This window comes from Rhinolophus hipposideros, assembly GCF_964194185.1.
Source record: "Rhinolophus hipposideros genome assembly, chromosome: 6".
NCBI classification, from domain to species: Eukaryota; Metazoa; Chordata; class Mammalia; order Chiroptera; family Rhinolophidae; genus Rhinolophus; species Rhinolophus hipposideros.
The window spans coordinates 47,675,962-47,695,405 of NC_138052.1; the positions used below are offsets into that span (position 1 = coordinate 47,675,962).

Sequence of the window (19,444 nt, forward strand, 5' to 3'; positions counted from 1 at the left end):
ATAAGGATTAATTTAAAAAAAAACATGAGGAAGAGGAGCAAATACAGATGCCTAAGAACTATTTTTCTAATGATTTATCCATTAGAAGGAGATATGTTAAAGCAGATAGCTACAGAAATATTTTAAATATTTATTAAATGTTACATAATTTTTATGCTTGGGAAATTTAACAATTTATATTCTGTAGTTTCTGACATCTCTAGAAAGACAGAAATATGGGGTTTTTTATCCACTATAACTATGAAATTTGGAAGATTATTTTCTATCCATTAATTTTGGGGTGTTTTGTGTCTTTAGGAAGTGGAATCAAATTCTCCTGCGGCACTGGCAGGCCTTAGACCTCACAGTGATTATATCATTGGAGCAGATACTGTCATGAATGAGGTTAGTAGTGTGTTTATTAATAATGAAAATGACACAACATTTTTAAATTAATGTTTCAAGCAAAAGTATATTTGCATACTTTACATTTAGAGTTGAAATTTAGGTCTTTGCTGTTCAAGATAGCTTATGCCTCGGGATGTTAAACAGAACATCTGGAAGGTGTCTTATTAGGTACAGCTGTGAGGAAGAACACATACCATGTAACAGTTCTACAGAGTTGGTATGTGGTTTATATCAATCTCTGTGTTCCTCAGGACTAAATCAAATCCTCATTTTCGTTATTGATTTCATTTTCTCTTCCCTTTTCAAGTTAACAAAATTGGCTCAGCTATGCTAGTTACATCCTTTTCCTTGCCTGTTAATTAGTAGAAACATATATTGCTAATAAAAAATGAGAGGAAAAAATAGGGTGCTCAGATAATCACGTTTTAATAATGGAAAGCAAATGCAGAATATGTAGAATTTGGGTGAGAAAAGTTTTATTAAAATTGAGGACTAGGTCTCATGTAACTGGATATAAACCCTTGCACATAGTAGATAGGTAGTATATTAAATTAAACCTTGTTTGGAGTATTGGTTTTAACAGTAATTTTTCTGTCTGGGCCAGGGACCAGAATTTGTGTGTGTGTGTTTTTGTTTGTTTTGTTTTTCTTAAGTTTTTTTTTTGAGTGATTATGATATTAGCCATGTTTGAGACCCACTGTTTTAAAGTTCAGTAATGTGAAAATACTTTTCTCCTGTGATGCTTGCAGTCTGAAGATCTGTTCAGCCTTATTGAAACACATGAGGCAAAACCATTGAAACTTTATGTGTATAATACAGACACTGATAACTGTCGAGAAGTGATTATCACACCAAATTCTGCATGGGGTGGAGAAGGCAGGTAAGGTCATTTTTCAGACTGTTACAACTGCTTAAACTTAGTCAGTTTTGTTGTAAATGTTGACTGTTTTTATTTTGAAACAAGTTATTGGTTTATTATAAGACTTCTTTTGAGAATAGAAAATAGCTGACCTTAGAATATTCAACCTAGTAATTCACTTTTTAAAGCACACATTTAGGGAGCATGGTATATATGAGGTCTAACAATTGAGTTCGGGAACTCATCCTAGAAAAAGTGCTACATACCTCATTGCTGAATATCACTATGGTCCCCTTGGAAGTACTCCCCTTGGGAAGCTATGCACCCATATCAGCACCTAGTCCACCCTTCAAAGCAGTTTTGGAAATCTTTTCTGGAATGGCCATCATATTACCCTGGATGTCCTGAATGTCATCAAAATGTCTTCCTTTCAATATTTCCTTTATTTTCATTGGGGGCCAGATCAGGTGAGTAGGGAGGGTGTTCCAATACAGTTATTTGTTTACTGGCTAAAACCTCCGTCACAGACAGTGCCGTGTGAGCTGGTGCATTGTCGTGATGCAAGAGCCATAAATTGTTGACGAAAAGTTCAGGTCGTTTTCGTCTGACTTTTTCATGCAGCCTTTCAGCACTTCCAAATAATAAACTTGGTTAACTGTTTGTCTTGTTGGTACAAATTCATAATGAATAATCCCTCTGATATCAAAAAAAGGTGAGCAACATTGTTGTAACAAGTTCGTGAACAATTTTAATTGTCTGACCTCATATACTATAGTCCTTTTCATTATTGATCTAAGAGATAAACAGCCTTTTTTGGTTTTGTTTTTTTAGTTTAATAAAATAGTTTTCAGTTTTTTATTTTCCCAATTCCCATGCCTAGCAATGGGACAGTAAAGTGTAACTTTATTTAGCTACTGGGAAAATTGCTTAGCACTTTGTGGAAACCGTTGGCTTTCAGAAATAGACTGATTTCAACCAAAAGTTAGACAAAATTGCAACAATAAAAAGGCATTTCGAAAGAGGATCAAGCCAATCAGATAAGCAGACTTTATAAAATCAGTTTTTTGGAACTGTTCATTATGTCAGTTATCTAATTTCAAAAAGCCAGACCATAGCAAAGCATGCTTATTTACATTGCTTCTTTAGGTCTTTCAGTTGTTGTTTAGATTGTACAAATTTTTCACTATGTTTGAAAGTTCGAACAGCAGCCTTTTTTAATTTAAGGAATTATTGAACATAAGCCATAATTATAGGAAAGCCTAGGGTTTGGAAACTTCTAAGTGACTTCTAAAAAGTTCAGCATTTGCTGGGGAAAGGATGACTTAGTTTGCTCACAGTGTCTTTACCCACACTGCCTGAGATTCTACAGCTGAACATATGTTAACACCAGAATGCTAAGTCGTTGCAATTTGAGAAAATGAGATAGAGGTGTCATCTTAAGAATCTGCCCTGTCGGGGGCAGTACTTGATCAAGTTATCACTGTCCAGATTTATAATCACACAGAAATATGATCCTCTCGAGGCATTTCAGAGGGACTGTCTCATGCAAACTAAATTTGCAAAGAAGCTGCTGTATTCGTTAGAATGGCAAATTTTCAGTTTACAGAAGAAAATACCCCTTCTCCAGGTAGAACGCTGAGGTCAGATTAGTACCACAAGAGTGCATGGTGAACATAGAATCAAAGTGCGAGGAAGAGATTCTGTGGATGGTGACGTCATCACTAGTTCTTTCATTTTTAATTACACTAACGAAATACCGCTGCATTGTTCTTGGAGCCCTTCTTTTCTAGATTCTGGTAATTACTTCTTTTCTTTGGAAGACATTTTTCCTTTTGACATGGTTTAGTACTATTGATCAGTCATTGCATTAGACAGGCCCATCCAGACCATATTCCTGAGTACCCTCACTTGGTATATGTCTGCCTCAGGTTTTCATTCATTCCTCAGACGCTGACCACATTTCATTCATTACAGCACATTTCTCTTAGTTTCATTCTTGGGCTAGCTTTAAGTTTGCAGAGGGTCTTGCTGTTGCCTCAGTGTTGTCTCTTCCACCACTTAGTTATTTTGATGAATAAGCACCTCATTTTAAAATGCAGCTACTTCTGAAAGGCTAACATTGATCACCATAAATTATTTAATCTCAACTTAACTTTCTCCAAATTTATGAGATTTAGTTCCATGAGAATTGCAGTTTTGACAGTAGAAGGGAGGAAAAGTGAGAGAAGAAGCAACAAGTAATTTTGTAAAGTGAACCATCATTGTGAAATCAGAATTGGATAAGGAAGAGCTGAATTTGGCCACTGCCTGCTCTCCCAGCTTTGGGTGGGTAGTAGTACCCATGGAAATAATAAATGCCTTAGCAGGGGAGAGGCACAGAGACATCTGTGCATGGCCTACTCAGAAAGTGTCAAGTAATTTGGGGAATTAACGATCATGGTAGAAACATACTTAGAATCTGTGCAGGACCTTAAATACTATGGTCAGGAATTTGGATCTACTTTGCGCAGTGGGACTATGAAACTGTATGAGTGGGGGTTGTTTGCTTACAAATAGTAAAAACCAACTCATTGTCATAAGCAGACATGAATTGATTGCTGTGGAATCTTTCATATAATCAAAGAATCAGACTTGGAAAGGACAGGACTCTGAACACCTACCTCTAGGGATTTAGAGAAGAAGGACTAATTGGCAATTTCATCAGTATTCTACTGAAGGGATGAGTCATTTTTGTTTTTTCTGTCACTCCCAAGATTTGTAGCCATGGGCAAGAGAGGTGGATTGGCCTGGCTTAGCTCATTAGCTGCTCCTTGGTTTGGGCAAGAGAGGCCCCTGATTGACAGTCGCACCAGCACTGCACACACTGTTACGGAAGTAATTCTCCAAAGGAGAGAAAGAAACGTGAAGATTGGGAAGCCAACAAGCTATGGAAAGAAGCAATGTGATCAGATCTTATTAAAAAGATGGACTCTGGTGGCAGTGAATGAGAATGAGTATGAGGATGAATTAGAAAGAATCTGGATTAATTTGGATTGATTTGTGTCAGGTTCTGAAATAGAACTACGGGATGTATAAATGACTTCACTCTACCAAAGTGTTGGGAGCTCTTCAGTGGAAACACTGTATGTCATTTGTTCCGCAAATAATTATTAAGTGGCTACCATGTGACAGGAACTGTCAAGGCAGTAAACAAAACAAGGCCTCTGCCCTTAAGGACCTTAACATTGTATTGGGGGAGACAGAAAATAAGCAAATAAACATGCAGTGTGTTGGAGGGTGATAAATGCTTGAAGAAAAATTAAGACAAGTAAGGGTTGTCTGTGGTGGAGGGAAGGATGCTGTTTCATAAAACCGTGGTCAGAGGAGATCCCTGATAAGATGACATTATTTGAAGAATGGAAATTTGTTTTTATATTCAAAACCTCAATGAAATGCAAGCTGTGATTGATGACAGTAACTTTAAAAAATATATATTTTCATAGCCTAGGATGTGGCATTGGATATGGTTATTTGCATCGAATACCTACACGCCCCTTTGAAGAAGGAAAGAAAATCTCTCTTCCCGGACAGATGACCGGCACACCTATTACTCCTCTTAAAGATGGGTTTACGGAGGTAAGGTTATGACCTGATTATATCACAAGGTTTTGACCAAAATGAGTCAAGTGTTGTTGTGTGCGGTAGTAGCACTAATTGAGGTAGGCAGATGATGAGGTAAATATTGACCATGTTGAATGTGAAGTTCCTGTAGGATATCCAGCTGGATATCCTGTGGGTCTAGATTTCAGGACAGAGAACAAGGCTAGAGATACGGATGATCAGCAAAGAGGATCGTTTAACCAGTGAGTTCTGATAACAGTTGTCAAGGAGTCGGACCTGGCTGGCTCAGAGGACTGAGGTCGGAACCCTGAACCTTCCTTGTATTTAAATGGATGGGCAGAAAAAGGGGGTCCAGCAAAGGAAGCTCAGAAGTCCACGGGGAGAACAAACCTTCAGGAAAAAGGGCATAGTCAGCTATGTGAGGGACTGCAGAGAAGTCAGTGAGAGGAGTGAAACCTGTCCTGTGCTAGAGCAGAGACTTGGCAGGACGCAGACTTACACGAGGTAGAGGGTGAATGGTGAATGACAGGGTGATGATAGCCGGTGCTTACTATTTCAAGAAACTTGACTGGAAAAGCAAAGAATGCTAGGTGTGTGGGGACTATTAACAGGATCAAAATAAAGCTTTTTAAGGAATAAGATGTTTATGCACAGGATTATAGGCTTTTAACATGTTTTCTGTGCAGGCCTCACAGGACAGTTAACTCTTGTCTGCATGACCAAATAACAACCAAACATGCAAAAAGAAAAAGATACAGTTGTAAAGAAAGGGCTGCTACCACTCTCATTTTATGGTACACAGTTTGGCCATCCCCGATTCTAGAGGAACTATGGAGAAATGTAACCTCTACTCCTTCCCGGTTGCCACCTTTGGCTCATGGCCAGAGGCAGCGTACTTACATGTTCAGACTCTATGACCATATCTGCGGCCCCTAACCGAATGAGCCCCTTTGGCAGTCTGAGAAGACCCGCAGGTGAAATGGCAGCGAGAGAAAACAGCCACAATGCAAATTATGTTGGAATGTGCCAGAGGGCACTGGAGTTGGCAGAAGCTGGAGTATTCAGAGGTGAAACCACCCATCCACCCATCTGTAGAATCCACATAGACTCACCGATTTTCCCTCATTGGAAGTAAAGATCTGGCTGCCATATTCATTCATTGATGAGAAAGGATAAGATGGATTTAGGAGGTCAGATATCTTGAGAAATTTCTAAGGGATTTATCATGGTATTAAGACTTCCATGTGATTTCTTCCATGAGCAGTGAAAGTTAAAAACAAAAACTCACTGAGAATTCAGAGAAGAGGAAAGCGGTGGCCTTATGAGTTGACTAAAATGATTTGGGGATGGCCAGGAAGGAGGAGGGAGTAGAATCTCCTAGGGTGGAAGTAGCTAGAACAGTGCGTGAAACAGGGTAGATGCCATGTGTTGAGAGACTGGAAGTGGCAGGATGGGGAAATTGTTTACAGTGCTACATGGTCCTTGGCATGTATCAAAATTAGGAAGGAGTGTGTCTGAAGGCAGAAGTGCCAGGTGAAAACTTAGACAGCTGGTATATGATCAAGAAAAGTATCTGCAAGACTGTTGAGAATCTATATTTATATTTTCTTGTAAGTAAACTTGAGTAATTTTTCTTTTCCTTTCTTTTTTTGGAAGGTCCAGCTGTCCTCAGTTAATCCCTCGTCTTTGTCACCACCAGGAACTACAGAAATTGAACAGGGTCTGTCTGGACTTTCTATTAGCGCAGCTCCGCCAGCTGTCAGTAATGTTCTCAGTACAGGTATATAGAAAAATATATTCTATTTTGGGTCTCTTTGTTTTACATGATATTCTTTTCTATCTCAAGCTGTAGAATTTTAAAAATTAATGCCTGTATACTTTGAAAACTAATTTGCTCTACACTGGCAGGCCCTGTCTGTGAAAGTTAGTACTAAATTACACACAGTCAGCAATCAAACCTCTTCTCAATGCACTTTAGACCTTGGGCTTCTCTTGTACAAGTTATAGAGTCAGGACTCTACCTTTAAATTCTGTTTACTTGCTCTGTTTACTTAATACATGTGTGCATATCCCTTAGGTAGTAGACACTGGGGGTACAAAAGTGAGCAGGATGCCATTCCTTTCCTAGGGGCTCAGTCTTGCTCTGGGGACGTGTGTCTATTTCCTTCCTTTTTGTAATTCCTTGTTCTACATAATATACGTAGTTTTTATGTATATTTAGTTTTTATAGCTTTATCAAGATCTAATTCATGTACCATGGAATTCACCCATTTACAATATACCATTCATTGTTTTTCTTTTTAATATATTTGCAGAATTGTGTAATTCTCACCTCAGTTAATTTTTGTTCTTAGTTCATGAGCCCAATAGACATTGACTAGAATTCTTCTGTCCCATTTCCCAATATCTAAAGCAGTTTGCTAATCTAGCCCTACTTAGGTCAAGTATAAACTCTCTTCCAGGGGCCTTAGCTGGGTGGCTTTGCACAGCCTCCCACCCTCGGCCCAGACTCTGCTAACCAGTCCGTTAAGGGCCCTGGGCAGAGTAGATGGATCAGCTTGGACGCACAGTGGCCTGGCCAGAAACCAGACCACATGAAGTCCCACTGAAGGAAGGCCTGACCATGGGGGAGGGAAGGGGACTGAACACTGTTTAAATATGGTCTGTTCATTCTTTGTCAACTGAATTTGTGAGACATTTTTTAAAGATTGTGCTTTTGTTCTAGGTGTACCGACAATACCGTTATTGCAACCACAAGTAAACCAGTCCTTCACTTCTGTGCCATCAATGAATCCAGCTACTACATTACCAGGTGAGCAGCAGAAAACTAGAGATGTGTGTAGTAATGATAGCTTTACTGATATTTTGCATCTTAAAAAAACGACGACAAAAATCTGACATCTGTGTGGTGACTTTTTCCTTTTAATCTCATTTTATCTCTGCTGCAACTTTGTGATAAATGAAAGCAAGTGTCAACAAGCTGTTAGTCACCATCTAGTTAGCTGCTGAGCCTTGGGCTCCCTACCTACTACCAGCCAGCGCACCTATACCCTGTGCTCATCCCCACCCTCGTGCAGCATGAGACAGGAATAAAGAATATGTAAAAGAACAGCTTCTTTTCTTTAGGGCTTTCTAATAATTGTTTATGTGAATACATAGTGTCCTGGAAGAGAGGAGTCCTGATTGGAGTTTTCAGTAGCTCTAACTTTAAGTTAGATTTTAGTTTATTTCTCTTACTGTTCTCAGGGAAGACCAAGGCCCTTTATCCAGTAGATAATGATCAAATATTGTATCAGTGATCGAATATATTTGCATTGTGAGAGCTTTTAATTATATGGCTAAAGATGTCATTACACAAACATAATAAGCCGTTAACCCATTAACCAAATGTGTGTGTGTACACACACATACACACACAGAATGATAACGCAAGTATTGTAAAATGTCAACGTTTGGGGAATTTGAGTGAAGGTACTGTTTCCCCGAAAATAAGACCTAGCCGGACAATCAGCTCTAATGCATCTTTTGGAGCAAAAATTAATGTAAGACCCGGTCTTATTTTACTATAATATAAGACCCAGTCAATATAATGTAATATAATATAACATAGTATAACATAATATAATAATCAGGTCTTATATTAATTTTTGCCCCAAAAGACGCATTAGAGCTGATTGTCCATCTAGGTCTTATTTTTGGGGAAATATGCTATATATGGGGATTCTTTTTTGTAACTCTAAGTCTGAAATTATTTCAGGAAAAAAAGAAAAAAACAGAGAGACTGTAAACCTCAACCATCAAAGAAATATTCTTTTCCTTTTACTATCATACTTGCTGAGCTAAATCAGCCCTCTCTCTGAAACACTCGGGCTCGAGATCATTCTTACTCTCGGGTTTAGAAGTATTTGTTTTAACCCTTACCCACTTAGACATCTGATCACTTAGATACAGAAAGACATTGTGCTGAAGAGAGGTTTTGTTGTTACTGTTGTTACGATACACACCTGCCACGTAGGAAGTGGACTTCCGGTTTTCTCACTTGGCAGCGGGCAGTACTGTTGTCAGTCCACAAGGATTGAATGTTTTCCGCTGGGAAATGGTTTACCTCCATTTTTGCCTTCTCTTCAGGTCTGATGCCTTTACCAGCAGGACTCCCTAACCTGCCCACCCTCCCCAACCTCAACCTCACTGCACCGCATGTCTTGCCCAGTGTCAGCCTTCCGGAACTCGTGAATGCAGGTATGTTGCCCATCGTGCCTTCCTAGGATCTGTCTAATGAAAGCTTTATCCAGGAAAGCCAATCCTCTATCTCAGTTTTTTTCTGGAAAAGGCAGATCAGTTTAATAAATTTCAGCTGCTTCAAATAAATATTAATCTTTTTTATTTAAAACACTTAAAAAGGAAGAGGAAGAAGTATACCTTTGTGATTCTCCTCTGCCTGGCCGCCTCTCTTCCCCTTCTCTTCTCTCTGTATCCTGACAGCTCAAACACCGTAAAAACCAGTTGTAGGAATAAAGACCCACTGTGCCGCGTGGCACTGCTGTAGCTAAATTGGATGGAAAGGGTACGGCTCCCCCAGGGCAGGTGCATGAGCTCCTGTGATTCTCCTTGTTTGGGGCACTGCTACTCAGGGTGCCCAGGCCCAGAAACTTAAGCTGTGAAACTACTACCCTTGCTCATCTGGCTGAGCTTGTTATTTAATAAATATTCTCCATTATTAGCAAATATTATTATAATGAAAACTAGGGAGATTTTAGTGGAAATAGTTAAGTTAGCAGATGTTCAAAATATTTACACTCAGATTTCAGGCACTGATGAAAATGAGGCAGCAGAGTATCCCACTCGTCTGCTCTTCTAGTTAACGATTACCCAGGTCCCTTTGCCTCTGAGATGGCCACATGTCAGGGCTGACTTTTAATTGCTGCTGTGAACTCAAATTAACGTTCACTGTCTTAGCTCTCCCTTTGTCTTTTGTGCCCCGTGTTCTTGGCTTCTTTATCCTTTGCCCAGATTGAGGGTTTCACCAGCCCAGTGCTTGCCCTGAACCTGTTATACAATCTGCCTTTCCTTTGTTTCTTAAAAAAGTAAAACTCTTTCCCTTTATTCTACATTTTAAGATCACCGCAGTAAACCCACCAAGTATAATATAAATAGTTATCAATCACAAGGCTTGAGCAGAAGCCGGGTACTTATGGGAGGCCGACGCCGGGCTAGGTGACAAGCCCCTCCCGCCCACAGCTTTCCCAGGAGGGCTGGCTTCTGTGTCTCTTGCTGTCTGTCGTGAGGGCAGCCCTAGCCCAGCTTGCAGCTTCCCTGGGTGAGCGGGAACGCTCCTGTCCGACCCTCAGTGGAGCTGCACTGCCTGCCAGGTGAGGCGCAGTCCATCCCTGAGGCATCAGTGCCCGAGGCACAGCCTGTGCGCCTGGAAGCCTGGAAGCTGGAGCCTTTCCTTTTGGCCAGCTGGTCTTACAGTGACCATTTAATTCTGTCCTGGCCTCCAACTGAGGATAAGCAGAGGTGGTGATCTGTTTTCTCTCCTTGGCTTCAGTTTCCTTAATGAAATACAAATAAAAATAGACATGTGACAATGACTACTGCTCTTTTAGTGCTGGGAGGATATGTGATCTATGCCATTTTTGTCCTAGGTTTGCCACCTCTTCCTTCCTTGCCTCCCCGAAACTTACCAGGCATTGCACCTCTCCCCATGCCGTCCGAGTTCCTCCCATCATTCCCTTTGGTTCCAGAGGTGTCTTCTGCAGCAGGTACCGGGGAGCTGCTGCCCTCCCTCCCCCCCACCGGCAGCCTACCCTCCGACTCTGTCATGACCACTGCAAGGACCGACGCCGCCTCCGCACTCAGCGTGGGTGTGATGCTCCCACCTTCCAAGGCGCCCGCCGCCGAGGACAGAGCCAGCGAATCCGCCCCGGCCGGCGAGAAGCCTGTGTCTGCGGTAACGACGGCAAAGGCCTCGGAGTCACCTTAACCGGGAACCGCCGTCGCAGTTGGCGTGGTGTGCTGATTTCACCACGGGAGCCAGTCTGGAAATGAAAACTAGCATTAATTTCATCCTAGTTTGTACTGTATCTGTAGGCATCCTGTAAATAATTCTAAGGGGAAAACGAAGCAAGAGGACCGGGCTTGTATCCTGCTAAGTCAGGGCAGGCTCATGGGCCGAGGAGGAAAATGTCGCAAAGTGCTTGTATTTTAAAACAACCAAAAAGAATTGTCAGGGTGGCTTGCTGCCAGGTTTCCACTGCCATTCTTGGGAGTGTGCATCTTTGGGAAGGGTGGTGACAGGGCGTCTACGAGTCTCCCCGTCCCCCTGCTGCTCCTCTGTAAGAAAGCGAAATGTTTTATGCCTAGTACTCATACACCACATTTCTCGTATTTTGTAAATTGTTTGAGAGAATGCAGACCACCTCCCTATCCCATGAAAGGAAAAGATATTTTCTTTTGGTCTCTATGAGTCACATCTCTATTAAGGTTTACACGAAATTTCCAACTAAAGATGTTTGTTAAAGTTACACAATGTGCACTATTAATTGAACATCTTTTTATTCAGCCTATACATAGATCCTTGTTTTGAGCTCTCCAAATGACTCAGACAACATTTTTTAACTGCTGCTGTTGCTTTATACGTCCACCATAAAATGGCATTTAAAAAGAAATAAAGGAGACACTGCGGTTTTAAACCAGAAGGTGGCACTTTGTGGCTACTTAAATTATGATAGCTCTACTGGGAAAGAGTAGATACAGCAATAAACGACAGTCATTTGACTTTTCTTCTTGTGATCCATTTAAATTGCAACTCCTAATTGCCGTGTGTGCACTTTTTACTCTTCAGGATGTCGCATATCTCTAATGTAATTTTTCGTGTCTTAATGTTTGCTTTCTCCTAACTTTTCTACGAGATAAGTGGAATTGATCTATTGAATGAAATTAAATGCGTATTATATCTCTGTTTTGTAACTAAGACGAAAGAGGCTCATCCGTTGCTGACCAGGTGCTGGCGTGAGCATTGCTAAGAGAGCAGCACAGGTGACTGACCCCCAGCACTCAGCTGGAAACGAGTGAGCAGCACGAACCCAGAGCCTCCAGAAGGAGGCCCCACGCCAGCTGTTTTCAGGTCATGTCTATTTCTGGGCCAGGTTTACACTTAAAGCGAAATGATACAAGAAGGCGCCAGATCTAACCATAGTTTCTTCTGTTTGCATTGTAAATATTTCTCAAATAATTCTCTCAGTTAAAAATCCTATTTTTTGAAAAGGAGCTTATAACAGGTAGGGGAAATATTCACAAATATATTTAAATGTTATAATTTTTCCAGGACAGGAAAAGTTGAGCAAGTTGTTACTACTTTCGAAAAGATGCTGGTTGTGTGGGTGTGTGTGTGTGTAGGAGATAGATAACCTTAGTGGAAAGCAAGTAATAAGATTTAAAAAATGATTTTTTATAACAGCCAAAGCAATGAGTCTTACTCTTGTGAGATGACAGTTCTCATTTGAAAATGATGACAGCCCTGGGCCATCATCTTCCCAGGATTATGCCCATAAGCACATGTATTAGGTGGGTGCAAAAGTCATTGTGGTTTAAAAAGTTAAAAATTGCAAAAATCACAATTATGATTGCACCGACCTAATAAAACAGTACGGTCTGAGGAGAGAGGGATTCTTAGCCCTCACAAGATGGACAGATGGACACGGACCTGACCTAGATTGGATCACTGGGTCTTCCTGAGATGGAAAACACGTATTTTAGATATTCTCTGCTGCTTTCAGAACAGCCACTTTTGGTGTTTATAGACAGTAGTAGGTCCTGTACCAGGGGCCAGAAATGGAAAAGAGTGTTCCTGCCAACGCCACTCACTGTGGCCTCGTAGGGAGAACAGCCTGGGGGTCCGGCCTCAGGTCACTCCAGGGTCAGTGCTCTAACTATGGAGAAGAGCTCCGCTGCCAGCCCGTGAGCGGAGGGGCACACACAGGCAGAATTACCTTTAAACCCTCTTATCACTCGGCGTGGGCTCAAGTTCACACAAGATAGATGTGAGGCAATGATGGGGGAGGTCATTAGTTTGGAATAGGCTCAGTTATCACAAAAATTCTCAATAGTGGCTGAAATAAGAACATTTATCTCCCACGTTCAGATACTTAGAGGTAGCCCAGCTGAGGCGGCCCTGGCACTGCAACGTCAGCGACCTCGGCTGCCATCTGGTAATTCTGGGTGTGGTTTTCGTTTCCAAGGTCACCACGTGGACCCGGATGGCAGCTGGAGCCCCAGCCAGAAGTGGAAGGCGTGTGCCCTTCGGGGACAATTCAGAGAAGTCGCACACAGCACTTGGGTTTGCATCTCTGGCCAGTGGGGTCACATGGCCACTGCTAGCTGAAAGGCTAATAAATGACCCCACCACGTGCCCGGCCATTAGATGGAAGAAGAAGAATAACTAGTGTGGCCCACCATTTGCCCAAGCCCTAATGGAGCCTGAAGAGGCAGTCGGGCCAGGGCCCTGGGCACGGGTACAGGGACGTTTCTGAGAGATGACATTTGACAGCAAGAATTACACAAGCATACACCTGAAACTAATATATTGAATGTCAACTATAAAATACATATATATGGACGTGACCAGTGGCAGAGGCAGTGCTGGCAGCTGCTGAAGGCTGGGACAGAGTTGACACCTGTTAAAAGAGCAGCTGAGGACTGAGAAATGCAGCAAAGCTGCCCCTCATAGGTGCCCTCTGGCCACTCTCTAGTTCAAATAAAACTAGAGAAAACACACTTCATCCACTGGTGGACGTGGCCCCCAGGAACTTTCAGTGTTACCAGAGTTGAGGTTGCACCATGTTTCCTGGCAACTGATCGAAACAGGCCCCATCCCTGCTCAAAGGCCACTGGGCCTTGGGATAGTAACCGGCCACGGTTAGTAAGTGCTCACTGGTCGTGGGGTGAATAATGAAAAGGAGTGAGCCTACTCTGTGCAAAGCCCTTTGCAGGACAATCTGCCCAGTGAACAAGAAGTACGGAGTTGGCTTCTCAGCAGACGTGCTTCCTTTGAGTTGCCCTGCGTATATTAAACTGAATTCATTGCCGACGTTTGAAAATCAGAATGTCTCCCATAAATCCAGATTTATGGTTTCTCTTAAGTCTCAAGATCTGGCAACACTGGATCCTCAGTCCCACAGGGCAACAAGTGTCCCCTTGAGCCTACACCCTCCAGTTTGCCACATTCCCCACCTGGCCCACTGGTTTTAGCCACCTGCCTGGCACACAGGCATCTGAATTTGCAGTGTCTCGAGTATTATCCTGGTAGGAATGCTTGGGAAACTGGGTCTTCAAAAAGTTGGAGCGTCTAGAGCCCAGGAGATCCAGGATCAGAAAACGAGATCCGTCCTGGATTTCCTTATTTGGGATCCATAAATCATGGTGAGATGGGCACTGAGGGTGATAAAATTTGAAGCAGTACCTGACTATAAACCTGGAGGACAAATGGGTTTCTGGACAATGGCTGGGATGGCGACAGGGTTTGGGTTTCACCAGCCTCCTCCTCAAGTCAATGCTGTGACCCCAAACCCATTACTTATTTACCTTAACAACCAACTCTATTGAAATTTATCATCAGTTATCTTAGGGACCAAGGAGTAGGTAATAAGAGGTCCTAAATCTCTGACTTTCCTGTCCTCTGTCATGCAGGGTTACTGTTCCACTACCCGCACATGAATGCAGGATATGGTGAGGCCAAAAAGGAACACCCACGGAGCCATGGGTGCCACAATAGGGAGCCACTATTTTCTCACTGGCCGCTGGGTTGGAGACACAGGAAACAGGAGCCACACTATCCGCAGTCCACCCACCATCTGCTTCTCTGCCAAAAAACCCACCAACCAACCAACCCAAACATTTGTTAACTGCAATCCACTTCCTGCTTCTCTGCCAACCAACCAACGCAGCCACAGCAGTTATATCAGTGGCCAATGGCTAACTGGTTATAGCTGATGGCTATTTGATAACAGCTGATGGCCATCTACTACCCGAGCCAGCACCTTTCCATGTGAGGCCGAGAGCCTGGAAACTGCTCTCTGGGATTCTGTCCCCACACCCTCCACTCTATATGGCCTCAAACCCTGGTAAGAGGGAACCAAATCATATTTGCCCAGCTCTGGCCAGGCTGGGCTGGTTTGACACTGGAACTAGTAAAGTCTGCCGGAAGTTGTGCTTCTTTGAGAAGCACTTGAATTAGGGTGGTTGGGGATGGGAACTTCTTGTTTCATCTCTTACACATGATTGTGTATTGCCAGAATTTTAAAAAACATATTTGAATTATTTTTTCCTCAATAAAACCAATAGAGTTATTTCCATGTTGGGGGAGAATGGGAGACTTACAGGGTCAGGACTACTTAGCCTGGAGGGGTCGGGCGGTGATGCTGGCGATCTCCGGCAACATTTAAAACCAGCATATGACTGGTCATATACACAGGAAGCTCTCTACTAAGAAATCCCTAATCACGGCCATAGATGAGAATTATCTGTGCTGTTTGCCTTAACAAACTGCAGATGAGTCACAGTACTAGTCTATGTTGTGTTTGTAAATCAGTTCGGCCTGAAGTGTGCTGTGTGTTTCAGACAGCTCTGCTGAGCGGAGGCCTGGAGACATAATGGCAAGAGTCCACACCGTCTGAAGGCATTTCTTTGGCATTCGGATCTCCAGAAATAATGTTAGCTGTCAGGTACATGAAGTACATGCAGCTCTAACATTATTTCATTTTAAGATCAGCAGCTGAACAACCTGTGCTCTTTTGGGCAATGGGGAACATGAATGTGAGAGCAAACTCCATCTGTCTTGATAGGGAGCTGAATAAAAGCAAGAAGAAATAGGCTTATGTTCCATGAGACCAGGGGCTCAGAGCTCATTTTCATTTTAATAAACAAGGCATTTACCCACCTCGGTCTCTGCCAAGGTTTTGTTTTTCTTTTCTTGGAATGATCAGCAATGAAAAGGGCACGAAATCTTAGAGACAATGAAATTCATTTTTCCAAATTCAGATCTCTCCTAGGCAAATAGTATAACCCGAGGTGGGAAAATCCCCGTTGGGGTCTTTGCATTCTGATATTGCTGTGTCCCAGAGGGACACATTTGAGGAGGGACTGCGGTTGGGACGTGGAAAGAGGCAGAGAGAGAAAGAGGAGGGGCCCCTGGGCGTGAGCAGGTTCTGGGCTTGATGCCCTGATCTCGTGTTCCTAAATATGGTACGCGGAGGAAAATCTGTTTTCTAATTTTAATACCTGTGTATTTATTTTAACAACTATTGGGGGGAAAATAGAGTTGCCTCAAGGAGGCTAAAGTTGCTTCCTTTGCAAATAAACTTCAGTGAGAAAAAGGAATCAATTTAAAGAGAAGTATTGGTTGACAGCAGGCGCCAAGCACCGAGGGGGGCGAGTTTTTCTATTCTCCCTGGCATCCCAATAGGTTATGCAGACATCTCCAATTAACAGATAAGAAACCACCTGCAGTTCACGCAGCAGGAGAGCTTAGGGCCAGAGGCTGACTCCAGGCACGGCTGTCGGGTCCCAAGCCTCAGTTCTGTGCCCATGACGGGCGGCCGCAGTGCCCAACACTGACTGTCACCCAGGGACTCCTGTGCTCTCCACCGGGAGAGGGAAGGGACCCCGGACAGGGAGGGCTCCCGAGCGGGCCCGCAGTGCGTGCTGCGGCCACCAGGTGGCACCGCGAGCCAGGGAAAGCGGAGCCCATCGGAGGCCGCGGGGTCTCCGGGCCGGCCTCGCAGGGCCCCTGGGCGGGGCTGGGGCGTCGTAGGAGCGGCCCCAAGGATGGGGACGCTTTTTGTTCTTTGGAAAAGGGCTTTGGGACTTAGTCCCCGGCTTCCCTTGCACCGCAGACGTGCAGCTGAGTGGGGATGCTGAAAAGCCTGGGTGCATCCACCAGAAGGAGTACCTTTTCAACACAATTTTAAAGTAAACATATCAACCTGAGGATTGTTAAGATAAAGATGAAAAGCCCTTCAGGTGAATCCCTCAGATACTTCAGGAAACATCAGGAGTCTAAGTACCTGGTGAGGAAGGTTCAGGGGTCTTGCTTCCCACCGCTCCCAGCCCCAACCCTCCTTGCGCCCCTCCCCTGGCTCCCCAAGCCTTCTCCCTCCTCCCCACCCCAGGTGGGAGCCTAGCTGTGATGTCACGTCTCCTACCGCCCAACGGCCGGCCCTGGGCTGGGCTCTCCCTTCCCTCTGCATCCTCCCCTCAGCTGCTTCACAGACACAACCAAGCGCTTAGAACTAAGTGGGGCACCTGGGTTTGGCCCCAGGTGTCTCTGAACCCAAAGGCATTCCACCACACTGCTTGTAAACGAGGAATTTAGTAACCAGTGTGATGCTATCGTGCGGGGTGTCCGGCGGGGCGGCCTACGGGGTCTCAGCTCCCGCTCCCCACATAAGAACGCAGGACATGGTGAGGCCAAAAAGGAACACCCACGGAGCCATAGGTAGGGAAGTCATACCACTATGGTCTCACTGGAGGCTGGGTTTACACGACGTGCGACCTGCTGTCCGCTTTGCTGCCAACCGACCAACTCTCCTCGACTCTCCTTACTCTCCTTCAGTCTCCTCCTTCACTCTCCTCGGCTCCCCTCCGTAGCCGCGGCAGTTATATCAGTGACCAATGGCCTAATGGCTACATGATGGCCAACCAGCCACAGCTGACGGCCATCCACTATCTGAGCCAGCACCTCTCCACATGAGGCCGAGAGCCTGGAAACTGCCTTCTGGGGCTCTGTCCCCACACTCCACCCCTACAGCTTCTCGCCTTATAATCTACACAACAATCGTCTTCCGTGAGGGTCCCTGTGCCATATTAGACTATTGACACCTATGGACAAAAAGAAACGGTAGTCTTAGGAACCAATAATGGCAAATCCCTTCCACCTGGTAGGATACACGCTAGCTTTTTGTCTTGGGAAAGGAAGGTCGCTGCCACTGGCACCTTTCCCGGTTTGTGGTACCAGACTTTTATGGCAGTGCTTGGGATCCCTTGCATAGTTTCAACATGTAACAGTACAGGGGACCCCATAACAGGCCATAGTGAGAGCACATAGGTTCCCTGCAAAATCATCCTGGTATCGGGACCTCCGTATACTAGTCACTTGCGGTGGCCACTCAGCCACCACCCCTGGCGTCACTTGCAAATCATGAGTCAAACCGGCTTCCCATGGGGCTATCAGGCCCAACCATCGACAGTGGGGGCTTTTGACCTGCCAGGGCCAAGTCCATTGCTGCCGTTCCCCTGCTTTCAAGCATGTGGGTGCTGGCAGCAAAATGTTTCCATTTCTGCCATAGCCTGGCTTTAACAGAGTCTCACTGGGGGTAACTCGTAATTGAATGGGAGCGGCCGTTCGATGTAGCAGAGCTTCTACTGGTGCCGGTCCTCCCTTCCAAGATCTCTCATTCAGGACTCTTAGGACGTCCCATAGACGCAAGGCCCAGTCACGCATCGTGGGAGGGTGTTTTGACACCCGGAGACCTTGCTTCAAAAGGCCGTTATAACGTTCAATCATGCCAGCTGCTTATAGGTTATACGGAGCATGAAACAACCATTACACGTCCATCCTGGCAGCCCAGCGCTGCACCTCTTGACCCGAAAAATGGGTACCCCTGTCACTTTCAATGACCCATAGAAGGCGCACAGCCGTGTAAGAGCCACCACTGTATGCCGCTGATCCACAGCCATACACGGCCAAGCAAACATCAACCCCGTAGCAGTGTCCACTGCGGTAAACGCGTATATCGCATTGCGGGCCTTAGGCAGGGGTCCAATATAATCCACTTGCCAGCCCGTGAGGGGCACCCTCCCTCGCGTTATCTGCTGTGTCTCCCAGGGGAGCCTCCGCCTTTGGGGACTGTCCTGGGCACAGACGGCACAGTCATAGCAGGCATCTGCTATCTCCTGCCATTTCAAAGGCAGACCCCAGCGTCTGCTCACCTGCCACATGGTTCAGCTTCCAGCATGCTGCAATTTCCTGTGCAGCCAATGGGCCACCTCAGTGGCAGGAGCCTGTTCTAACCATCGGACCCATGCTAGGGCATCTGCTTCATCATTACCTGGGGACACTTAGGGGGAGTGACCTGTGACATGTATTAGGGTCACCTCCTTTCTCTGCCCTAGGTCCCAGAGGTCCTGCCACATGGCTTGACCCCACAGTGGACGGTGTCCTACCAACCAGTTTTGGTGTTTCCATGTAGGGAGCCACAACGTTAGGCCCCGGAACACCGCCCAGCTGTCAGTACAAATAACTAGGCGCCCAGGCTCGTCGCTGATTACCATCCACACAGCCCGTAATTCAGCCCATTGGCTACTCTGGCCCATCCCAGTATCAAACCAAATGGTGTCTGTTTTGGGCTGCACACCAATAGCCGTCCACACAGCTGCAGCCCCTCGGCTAGAACCATCAGTAAACCAGGCATCCTCAGGTACTGGGGACTGTCCTTCTTTGTAGGGCGAGGGCTCCAAGTCCTCCCCTCTAGGCAGAGCGCTTGGCTCAGCCTGGGCTACAAGCTCCACAGGCCGCAGGACCTGTTGTAGCTCTGTGCTCAA

General features: G+C 44.7%; 1 protein-coding gene across 1 annotated transcript in view; it reads left to right on the top strand.

Annotated features, from left to right (window-relative positions):
- GORASP2 (golgi reassembly stacking protein 2) overlaps nucleotides 1-12,208 on the top strand; it is a 28,557-nt gene extending 16,349 nt beyond the window's left edge. The window contains exons 4-10 of the mRNA XM_081051381.1: nucleotides 298-384; nucleotides 1,137-1,267; nucleotides 4,729-4,861; nucleotides 6,503-6,626; nucleotides 7,572-7,658; nucleotides 8,975-9,085; nucleotides 10,492-12,208. Coding sequence (XP_080907507.1) covers nucleotides 298-384; nucleotides 1,137-1,267; nucleotides 4,729-4,861; nucleotides 6,503-6,626; nucleotides 7,572-7,658; nucleotides 8,975-9,085; nucleotides 10,492-10,829 — 1,011 coding nt within the window. The 3' untranslated portion in view covers nucleotides 10,830-12,208. The remainder of the gene's footprint in view (nucleotides 1-297; nucleotides 385-1,136; nucleotides 1,268-4,728; nucleotides 4,862-6,502; nucleotides 6,627-7,571; nucleotides 7,659-8,974; nucleotides 9,086-10,491) is intronic.
- The last annotated feature ends 7,236 nt before the right edge of the window (nucleotides 12,209-19,444 follow it).